The 11,874-nt window shown below is 39.2% G+C and overlaps 1 protein-coding gene across 1 annotated transcript in view; it reads right to left on the reverse strand.

Annotated features, from left to right (window-relative positions):
- Positions 1-7,857, reverse strand: part of ESRRB (estrogen related receptor beta) — a 119,593-nt gene extending 111,736 nt beyond the window's left edge. Inside the window, exon 1 of the mRNA XM_021542805.3 lies at positions 7,728-7,857. Within this exon, the coding sequence (XP_021398480.1) occupies positions 7,728-7,729 (2 nt within the window). The 5' untranslated portion in view covers positions 7,730-7,857. The remainder of the gene's footprint in view (positions 1-7,727) is intronic.
- Between the last annotated feature and the right edge of the window lie 4,017 nt (positions 7,858-11,874).

The raw sequence follows: 11,874 nt of genomic DNA on the forward strand, positions 1-11,874 counted from the left end.
CACAGGGGTGGTGTAGCTGAGTGACAGAAAGCACTGCTCCTCCAGCAGCCCCTGCAGCAGGTTGGTGTTTCTCCTTCTGCCACCCTGAGGTCAGAAGGAAATACCTGACTTCTCAGGGCACGTTTGGTGCTTCTGTGCAAAGGAGGTGGGATGTTTCATCATCCACCTCCCATCAGCCCACACAAGTGGGCAGGCTCCTGGCTAGGACATGGCATTGGGATCACAAGGTAAAAAGCACTTGGACCACCCTGGTTCAACTTACCTGGAACAACAGAGTGGTGACTGCCAACTGTCCAGAAAGGCGAAGGAAAGGAAAGGGATGGGGGAGATGGATATCCTGTGACATGACAGCCTGAGACTTTGTAGAATCACAGAACAGTTTGGGTTGGAAAGGACCTTAAAGACCGTCTAGTCCAACCAGTGCTTCAGACCAAGACACTGCCAGCAAAGACTCAGTATGGCAATTCACAATCTACCATTTGCAGTCAATCTCCATTAAGCACTATAAAATACAAACACATTCTCAGCTACCTCTGCTCAGTCACCTCTCCCTGGGAGCAGACAGACAAGTGGCAAACTCAACATGGCTGGCATGGTTTTTTCTGGAATGAGTTAGCAACAGTGCAGCTTTTCCTTTGCACTGTCCTAGGTAAACAGAGGTTGTTGCTGGTACAAAGTGCCTCAAAGTGGCAGGAACAGCATTATCACTTCAGTGCTGTTTCCTGAAGGATCAATAAGCCAAGACAATCAATTCTTCTGGCTAGTCCTTATTCCCCAGGAGAAGCTGTGACTCTCATCCCCCATCATTTAACTCTTCACAAACATAGCAGCAGCCCCATTAATTCTGTCCTCCTCAAACACACATCTCCCAAACCCATGTGCCAGGAGAGATTACAAAGCTAGAACTGCTGTATCCAGGTCAACATGGTATTATCAAGAGGTATGGCCCATCACTTCAGCACAGTAGTAACGTGTCTATAAATACTTGGAGAACATGGAGGCATCCTCACATCTGATTTCTTGGTACAGGACGGAAAGCCCAAACAAACTGTAGCTCTCTATCCCTGACTACTTCTCTGTGCAGGGAATATAAAGCAGAACCATAGCACCAGCTGACATTCACAGAAAGGGCTGCATAGGCAGTAGATGGCATGAACGGTCATTACAGAGATTCACAAGAAGAGAGCCTATTTAGAAACACACAAAAGTGAGGTTCAATCCTCACTTTTGCACTATGTAGCAAAAAGATAGTCAGAAGGATGGGAAGAAAGCTCAGGAAGAATGGAAGAATCATGTGATTATCTGCAATGTGAAAAAGAGAATAGAGATTATAGAGGGCAAAACAGGACAATACTCAAAGCCTGAAGTAACACAAAGCAGTTTGCTGGGATCATGCAACTCCACAGAGAATCAATAATAGGGAAGCAGGAACCTAGTTAAGAGATGGGCAGAAGACATCTCAACAGTGAAGAGGCTCACCTTGAACTGAACAGGGAGCCTGTTAGAGCTAGAATGGAAGAACAGCAGTGGTACAAACAGCTTGGTCTAAAGATTGGCATGAACATGCTTAAAGCTGTACGCAGTGGTTTCCACCTAAAAAACAGTGGGACTTGAGATAGGCTCCTTAAATATCTTTCTGGGCATTAGCGAGGATGCTGATGCAAGTAATCTCTTCCTAGCTAATGTTGCACTCAGAAAATCCTTGTCTCCCTCTCCCATGCAAAGATAGCATTCACCAATATTTATAACTTGAGTGTTACCACACTCTAAGTGCTACAGACTGTAAATCAAAAAAAGTATCACTGAGAAAATCCTATTCACATGAGCTCTTCACCAACCTACTTGAGTTCACATCCCCAACAAGAAAAGGTTGGAACCCCCTGTACTAGGCCATGGGGACATGATGCAACAGGAAAGAATTTCTTATTTAAAGGGAAGAAGTAGAAAAATCTGCCAGTGACAATAACTGCAATTTTTAAAAGTTCAAGAAGCCTGTGGGGAAAAAAAAATTGTCTAAGGATGAATAAAAAAGCAAACAAAAAGAAAGACAAGCCTGGTGGCAGACATAACCTCTTCTCACACAGAAAGTTACCCTCTAGGTCCTGTGAGCTTTAGGGGGATGTGATTAAAAGTCTGTTCTTGTACACGGCTACCAGTCATTTGTTCAGGCCTACTACAATCAGGTGATCACAGAAGACTGGGGGAAGAACTTGTGGTGTACATTTCCTGCTGATCCAGCAAACACAATTATGAAGAAAAAGAGAATCCATTCTGAGAGCAGCATGAAACTCTTGTGAGCAGGATCATTCGCATCTCACATGGTTGAGGGAAAGGAAAGGGCAGCTACTCCTTAATGAATAAAAATAGCCACTTATGCTTCCTTCTCATATATGCTGGGTATATGGTCTCCAGTATCCAAACAGCAAGATTTAGATGCAAGATCCATCCCTCCAAAAAAAAAAAAAAAAAATCCCTAAATGTGCAGCACATTTTCTAGAGATTTTCAAGAGGGCTGAGACTTTTAAACTTTTTGTTATTTTGAAGACATAATGTTAACTAAACTATGTGTTTTAAAGTTTTTGGCCAGCAGTATTTTCTTTCTTGAAATTCCTATACTACTATATTTTAAAATTAGTTGTAGCATGCAAGAACACTGTAGCTTTCTTGGGAAAGTTGAAGAACACTTTTCAGTTTCCCAGTTCTTCATAAAATGTATATATACCAGGCAAAGCTTCACTGAAATGCACCCACCTTCAGGGTAGACAGAAGCAAGTCATTCATAAGATTCAGCATAACATTGGAAAGGATAAAAAGAGGAGAAGGAAGTGTCTTTTGCCTGAAAGGTCAGCAGGGAAAATCTAAGTATAAACTGGCCACAGCAGAATAGTGCAGGAGAGGAAAATGTTGAGGCAAAAAGAAAGGAAATTGCGATGAGAAAGAGAAGGAAGGAAAAAAAGTTACACAGTTTTCAGCTCAGCCACAGAAAGCTTTTGTTTCAAAGTGATCTGCTGTATATTCCAGTGATTAGAGAGAAAGAACACAATTAATATGTATTTCAAATGCATTTAATAAAGTACACTCTAGCTGATGGTGCTCTCCTCAGCAGGTCCAGGCACAGAGCACAAAGAGAAAGGGGCCTCAGGCATTCACATCAGGTCACAGTTTTAAATAATTTTAAAACTAGGGCAAGATGCCAAATCTTACCTCAAGATGCTACATCCAGATAGACATGTCAGCAAAAATGCTGCTTGGTGCATAAAAGATGACCATTGATACATGGCTTCAGATGAAACAGTGACTTCCTTTTTTAGCCAGAGTTTACCACTTTTGGGTAAAAAACCTGGAGCTTCATCTCAGCAAGGGTCACTAAGACCGAGCTCAGACCTAGTGTGTAGGACAACACCACTGAATGTTACACAAGAAGTAAGTTAGCCTTCTATTTGCTCATTATGCCAAATTCAGAAAGCCTTACTGGTGACTCGTACAAAATGTATTAAAAAAACTACAACCAAACAAACCCAAACCCCACCAAACAACAACAACAAATAAAGGGAAGAGGGGCTACTCTTGTAACTAGAACAAACCCCCTTATTTTCAACTATGTACCTATGTCAGTGATTCACCATTTTTCCCATGGGCAAATCAGCCACTTGGGATTTATAGAAGATTGTTCTTTGTAGATCTTGGGGTTATTTTGATGGCAGTCACATATCATTTTACAAACAGGGAAACTGAGGAACACAGAGATATGACTTGGCCACATATCAGAAAACAACAGTTTCTATCCCCATTCCTTTCCAGGACCACTTTTCAGAAGAGGGGCAGGATCATGGCTCAGTCTTGATTTTGTGCAGTTCACCTGCTGGAGACAAATTTTCCAAGTCCCAGAAAAAGCTTACTGCTGGCTAGTTCACAACACACCAGCCCTTAGCAACACAGAGGTCCTGGGCTTGCTGCAGGCAGGCAGGCCTGCTTTTTTTCAGCAAAAGAAAGGTCTGCTCAAGCTGCCCACGCATGTATGATGAACTCATCACAAAAGCAATCAGGCATTAATTTGGTCAATCATTCCTGTCACAGTAAATACAGTTCTTCAACTAGACTATTTGATGCAAGACTCCAGCTAAACTGAAGGACAGAAAAAATGCCTCAAAAGGTACAATTCTACAGAACAGAAGTAGGACAGTTTAGATATTGACCCATCCACACTTCCTTTTAATATTTTTTTCTTTCTTAAAGAAAAGGTGACCTAAGAGTTAAATAGAAACAAAAATAAAAAGCATTAGAAAATTAAATTGTGTCTTCCAGGCATTAATAATGAAAAGGCGACCCACCCTGCAATCCTTCTCATTTAGAGGAGTATTTATTTGGAGTTTCTGTTAGGCGGCTGCATGCACTGCGTGCATCCTGCTTCACTGAAGAAGGGCCTTTTTGAAGCATCACTTGACTTTGTTTTAAATATCTTGCTACAGTTTCCATTTTAGCTCGTGAGATGATTATTTTCTCTCAAACTGAAGTTATACAGCAGTTGAAAATGCTGATGGCTTAACTGGTTTCCTTTTTTTTTTTCCCTCTCCACAGCAGCCCTGAGGGGTTTTAACTCTTTCTTGCAGCAGTGAAATCCTGCTTTTGGAGTTCAATGTTTAACTCTCGCTGGGAGACTCATAAATATTCGGAGTCACTCTCTCCCTCTCTGTTTGATTAGGAAATGAGCCTTTAACTCAATGTAATCCCCAAGCCATTAACAAAAAAGCCCTCAACAGCTCCACTATTAGAATTTCACTCCTAGCCCACAGAGGATTGAATTAGATTAACATAACTACCCGCAATCTGAGTTTATTTTCTGTGCCAGATAGAAATGTGTCTTCAGGAAAGAAAAAGAAGAGAGCTGGAGAGCAAGCACAGCATAATGAAATGTAAAAATAGATGAGAAATAGATGGACAGATGTACAGGTAAAGTGATAAAAAAGGTAAGAGAGAGAGAAAGCTACACAGTCTTTAATAACTGGCTGCTGGCTTTGGGGGGTTTATGCAGAAGGCCCCTCAAAACACAGAATTGTTTCAGGAAGAGTATTTTTATTCTGCTTGTGTTTATTTCATATTCTCAGGGATTTACAGTGAGGCACCTGAGCATGCTGTACTCCAGACACCTGTGCAGCAGATTTGGCACAGGTTTCATTTATAATTCCCAAGAGATGTCATACTCAGCAATGAAAGGAGAGGCGTGGAAAAGAGAATCTGCATGTCAATCACTTTGCAGTCAAAGAAACAAATAAACTGGGATAAAACAAAAGATGTTTGTTGGGTTTTTTTAAGGAATGAAAAAAAAGTCCTGCAATAGCATATATACAGTAAGACAGTTCAGAGGTTGATAGATGCTTAGTACACAAAATGTGAATCATTTGTGAAGCAGAAACTAAATAACAAACACTTTCTGCTACATAATGCATTGGTCTTCCCTTTAACCATAGGCAACTCCTTCCCTCCAAATAAAAGCAGTCCTATAAAGCATTGATCATTATCCCACAGAACAGTAGGTGCTTGGTTATTTTTTCTCCAAAGCAGAAATAAGAAGATATGGCAGGTAACAGGGCAAAATGCTCACATGTGGTTGAAAGAGAAGGATTATGTCCAGCAATTATGTGGACACAACTTAGAATAGTCCAAACAAATTCTTAAAACCTAATCATTTATAGCTTTGTACTTGGAAAACTTCTTTGATTTCTCAGATTTCTAAAAAAATGTATGGTAAATGAGTGAGGGGTCTGCAATAATTTCTAAGCACAATAATGCCAATATTGGTTTTGTGTAGGGAAGAAAATAATTCAATTTTTTTTTCCAGCAATGTCTCTTGTTTTTTAATTCTTAGTGGGACCTCAGAACAGCTATATGATAGATTCTTTGTTAGTTACAGAGTTAGCAATTTTAGTCCTTTAATGCTTTTCAGAAAAATCTGCTCCTTTTATTACAAAATAATATTGCATTATTACAGAGAAGCAATAAATGTAATATCATAGCAAAGCAAACAGAAAATTACTTAAATAATTTAAATATGTTCATTTTTAAGTGAAGCAAAAAGCTTTAATAATCAAAATGAAGCTTCATATGATGACAGTGATCACGATTTTATTTGTGAGTAAAAAGGTTCATAGCAAACAATGTGTTGTAATGATCTTTGGGGGCATTATTTGGGCATATTAATTCACCTGGTTTATCCATATTCTCCTAAAAGTCATCCTTATATCAGAATTCTAGCTGAATGATGGATTATTCATATAGATGGTTAAAAACTTAGAAAGCATTAATATGTAGTCAGTAGTTTTTCATTCCTAGCACTTAAGCTAAATGTTCTAAGTACTATAAAATGTACATCGAAGAAATCCAAAATAAAGAGCTAAAGAAGAAGCCTATTTTTCGCCCTTCTACAGTCAATCCAAGAAATGTATCTATCAAATATTCCTCAGAACCTGATGTTTTAACTGTAAGGCAGCACTGGTTTTATTATTCGGTTTCTATTAGACACTTTTTCCTCCTAATTATTTTAAGTTTAGCTTCATTTTATTTGCTGTTACCTTCAAAAATGTTACATTTTGGGGGTAAAAAGTTTTCTAGAATATATATTTAGTGAGAAATTTATGCTAAAAACTTGACATACCAAAATAAAAATTGTAATATTAAGGTTTTGGGGGGTAGACATAGCAAGGTTATTTTCCTCTGCTTAGAAATAAATATTAGCCCTAAATTTTGTAAAAAGATGTAATGCAAACCTCTGAAGCAAGAACATGAAAGAAGAAAAACCTCTTATATTTTGACAAAGAATATTATACTAAAAGCTATTAACAAAAATATTCAGAGTAATTATTTTTCTCCATCTCTTCATATTTCTACTAAAAGCTATTAATAAAAAAGAATCTGACTAATTATTGTTCTCCCTATCTTCAAATTTCTATTAATAAAAATACTCAAAAACCACATTATTGTTCAAACATTTTACATCTTAGCTGCTTTAAAGAAAACATCTTGTTGGTGATGAGAGAGTAAGTTCCTTCTGTGATTATCACTGTGCCAACTTTGCAAAGACTTGCACCCCTCTTTTGTCATTGAAGATTCTTCAGTTGCTTTGGGACTTTTAAAATTAAATAAACATCAACTGCTTAATGCTAAATGCCTTCAGTAAAAGCAAAATTTTATTGCATGTGTCAGATAAGAAAAGATTTGATATGCAGCTGGGGGGGTTTTGGGTTTTTTAATAGAGGGAAGGTTGTCACTTGGTTCTTTTAAGACAGGACTGCTAAAGTTCCCAGGTTTGCCTTTACCAGCATGGGATAAATAGCACCTGTCCTTGGTAAGCCCTTAAGCAGAGTTACGTTATACATTGACCTTTTTGGAATGCCAGCAAACCTGACTGTTTCTATTCCCAAAACAAAACTGTTCCACTCAAACTTTCATTTACTTATTTCCAGAGGAAAAAAACACACTCAAATAGAGAAACTGCCTGATTTCTACAAAGTTCTAAACCAACTCCTCTCCTTGGTGGGTCGCACTGACCTTCCTTTGACAGAGTGAAAATTGAAAAAATTATTACCTTTAATGTATCAAGGTGCTGCCATAATTTTTAGACCAGATAAAAGGAATCGTGCAGAGCAATGCTTGGATTAAAAAAAAAAACAAACAAACAAAACAAAACACAAGCCCATAAATGCAATAAAAGATAGAAGTTCGCTACTTACATGCTGCAGGCTGAGATGAGGCTCGAGGCTGGAGTAGAATTTCCCTTGCCCTCAGGTGTTTCTAATTGCTGATTAAATATCTTTTGGTTCTGCCTGCACCAGCCGACAGTCCCCTCTGCGTCTCTGCCTCTCTTTGTGACTAGGACACAGTACTCCGAGTCCCAACCTATAAATAGATCCCAGCTCTGTGATTGATATAACAGGCAGCTGACAAAAAAAAAAAAAAAAAAAAAAAAAAAAAAAAAAAAAAAAAAAAGAAAGAAAGAAATAACCAGGTCTTAAGCAAGGCAGCAAAAGCTGGGCTTTTAACTCTGCACTGTGCCCAGGGAGGAGTCCCCCCACAGTCACCCGTGGGCATCAGAAAGAGAAAGTGCAAGGCAATTACTTTCCCAGCAGCATTACAGCAACTTGAGGCATGTAAAGTGAACGAACAAAATTCACTGTACAAAGAAGGAGAGGCAAAACACAACTAGCAGACTGCATCCAACTCTTTTGCAATTTAACAAAAATAAATGCCATTTTCAAAACAAGCTGGGAATTCTGACAGAACGAGAGAGGAGTTCAGAGCTGAGGTCTAGGGGTTGGTCCAGGCATGCTTGTATTTCTGCTGCAGAATAAACCAGTGGGTAGGTTGGCAATTTAACAGCTCGGCAGTCTACTTAGGGTCTCTGCCCACAAACACTATTTGATGAGGCTGTTCCTGCAAACAAAACTGAGGGCAGTGATGGTACCTCCCTATTGACTCAGCAGAAGTTTCTTAGCTCTCAAGGACCTGAACCCTCTTTTCTGCTTATGTGCTGCCAGGGGAACGTGATGGGTTACAAATATCAGCAAAGCTCTCTTACAGAGGCTGAGCTGGGAGCCCACCATCTGGAGAGTGACTTCAGAGAACACATCACAAATGTTTCTGGTCTGGTTCTTATTACCTGCCACAGAGGGAATGGTCCTTGATTTTCCCATATTTAGTCCCTACAGATTCTCCTGGTAATGCCACAGTCAGGCAAGGCTGGTAACCTTTCCAGCAGGCAGCTGCTTCTCCAAGCCTTCACTAGCTCCTAGATACTAATGATTTTTAGTAGAGCCTTAGTGACTAGGGAGCTTCATAGCAAATAGAATCAATGGCAAGGCAGCTAATGATAAAGACCAGTGGAAGAGTGGAGAAGAGGGAGAATAGTAGGCAGGCAGAGGCAAAACAGCTTTCATGACACTGCTGTCTTTAGCAACATCTTCTACAATCAACCCTAGCACCACACACACTCCTGCCAGAAAAAGTACTAGTGCAGACATTGTACCAGACCCACCAGCCTTCTTTTTAACATATTGCAAGGCTTGCTTGAGCTGAGATGGCAAAGAAATGCTAAACTCAAAGAGCAGGATAAAATCCCCAGGCACCAAGCCCATGCTGAACTCCATGGTTCTTTGGCTCAGTGGCTAGCAGTACCTGAGCTATTTAAGCTAGTTTGGGCATGCCTACACTGCACTGCAGCTGCTGCTGTTACTGGAGTAAAGAAAGTTCAACAGGAGCAGCTATCCCAAATCAAGGCAAGGACCCACCCCATCAGAGCCAAAGTCTGATTCAATTTCAGCTATTAATTATATAGGAAGATACAGTACTTTCCTCTATTTTGGCAAAATCCTACTGCATGCTTAATTCACCTAGTGTCAGTGTCCTTTGTGTCTAAGCTGGTAGAATTGAGTCAAGAAGTTTTACAAAAAAAACAGTGTTCACTGGAGAGGGGTCTGATGAAGGACTGAGCAAAGACCCATGATGGTTAGCCATTTTCCTCTGTTGAGCTATTGTCCTGTGTAAAGTCTGGCTTGTCACTCTACCACAGCTGCATATCCCTGAGCTTTAAAAAACAGCGATAACAATACTTAACACTGTGCTTTAAAGCACTTTGATATCTACAGATGAAGACCTACAAATTAAGAGGGGGAAAAAAGTATCTGACAGGCTGAGCTCCAGCATGGAAACACACCCTCAATTACCTGCTGGATTCTGGTCCTTCACCTAGTTGAATCAGAACTCAGATAAAAAATTACCTGATAAACAATGAAAAATTTTATTTTTGCCCCCTCATTTGTGCTGGCTAGTACAAGATTTTTTGAGCTTTAATACCGGGAGCTGTAAAACCTTTTACACAACCCATTGCCATCAGAAGGAATTTTAGACACTCAGTACACAGAATAATCAGGCTGAGGCATGGCAGACAAAGGTCCCAAAACCTAAATCCAAAAGTCACTTTGAAAAAAACTCAGCTATAACTGTCAGACTGTTCTTTGCTGTTATATATTGCTGACAGCTAAAGTTCTTCAAATACTACTCTGTCAAGCTTTGTGTTGAATGGAAAAGCATCATCCCTACCCCCTTACATTGTCATGGGCTAAACTGATGCTCTGGTGGAAATACCCATGATGTAGTTTAAATCACAAGAACTTTTGGAAACATCTCAAGCAGGTAGCTAGGAATTTCTATTCAGTTCTTAGGTCCATGTCCAGTGTTACCACTAGCATCCCATACCTACACAGCAGAAGTCCTGGGCATACACTAGTATCCCATTCTTCCACTTTCTGCTTGAAGAGTGAAGGGAGGAAATCTTGACAGAAGCCACAGTTAACTAGCATGAATGAACTTTAAATGGAGTCAGAATTCCTCCATCCTTCCTCTCTGCCTTTAGACAGCAGGATGGATGACTTTAATTGCACCCCAGTGGGGTACCCAGCAATGCAGAGAAGATCTGCTTCAGATAAAACTTCAAACACAACTTCCACACTCCCACTGCCAGCACCCTTGTGCATAAACACCACTTAATTCCAGACTCAGGGCAAGGCAGGGAAAGAATCCAAGAGTGGAGGCCATGAGACTGAATGCCCACTCAAAACACTGAACAAATAAAGCCAGAAGATTTCAAAAGCAGACACATTAAAAACAAACAAAAAAAAATACAAAGATAAACATTAGTGACTTGTAGACTCTAGAAAGGCTCACCCCTTTCCTTGAGGTACCCAAGTACAAGGTAATCTTGAGATATTCCTGAGATACTCTTTGCCCATTGTAAAGTGCAAGTGCAGTATTTTCTACTTGTTGCTTGGGAAGGTATTTTTTAAAATGTTTCTTGCTAGGGCCACTTTGATCATGTACCTGTATTTCAGTCTCAGATCCTCAATTCTACAGTGGAGGTAAAATTTCAGTGCTTATTTTCCTTCAGACACAGAGTTTGAGTCTTGCACATATAAATCTGGGCAGAATTTGCTCAGCTGCATGCAAGTTATTATAGAGGAATGCAAAATATACTTTCCTTTTAAAGCAAAAACAAACAAAAATTCATAGATACTATTTTTTAGATAGGGCCAAAGCAAAAACAGTTGAAGCTTGAAAATACTGGTCCAGTCAGTGTAATCTTCCAATTGCCTCTACCCATACATTAAACTATACAGATTATCTTTGTCCTTTCTCCTGTGTACCTCCTGATGTTTTGGTGCAAATCTGATTTATGTGTTGTAAGTTTAGAGCTCAGAGTCACTGCTGCTTTTATAACAGGAAATGCAGGTATGAATACAAGTATTAAAAGATAAACTGAAAGTCAGCTTTGCCATTTCCAAGGCTAGCCACAAAATATGAAGAATAATATAACACATAATAAAATGTTTCTTCATCAGAGTCACATTACTTTGAAAAAGCCTCACAAACCCAAAATTTCTGAACAGCTGCATTAGTGCCCTGCTGGATTTAGTGAGGTGTGAATTACACAGATTTCAAACAGGGACTACTTGTACACCAAAAAAAAAGTTCTAAAAGTCTTTTTTTTTTTTTTTTTTACATAAAGGAAGTTAATGTTAAAAACCCCAAACTAACAAATGTTCCAAGACTGAAAATTACAAGACAAGAAGGTAAAGATAAAATAATTAAAAAGTTTGAATAGAAGCTCTCTTCTGTATGCTTGGCACATACAGTATGACTCTTAGATCTAATAGGAAGTTAAATATACGATGTATTTTGAAACAAAATAGCCTGAAAAACAGCAGTTGCTCAAGAGGGAAATGCTGATATTATTGTTGCAAGATTAGTGGTTTTTTAATTCCTTATTTAATTGTAATGCCATAAACTTCATATTGCTTCAATATTCTTTTTCTGTGCAACCAACTG

This window comes from Lonchura striata, chromosome 6, assembly GCF_046129695.1.
Source record: "Lonchura striata isolate bLonStr1 chromosome 6, bLonStr1.mat, whole genome shotgun sequence".
Lineage (NCBI taxonomy): Eukaryota > Metazoa > Chordata > Aves > Passeriformes > Estrildidae > Lonchura > Lonchura striata.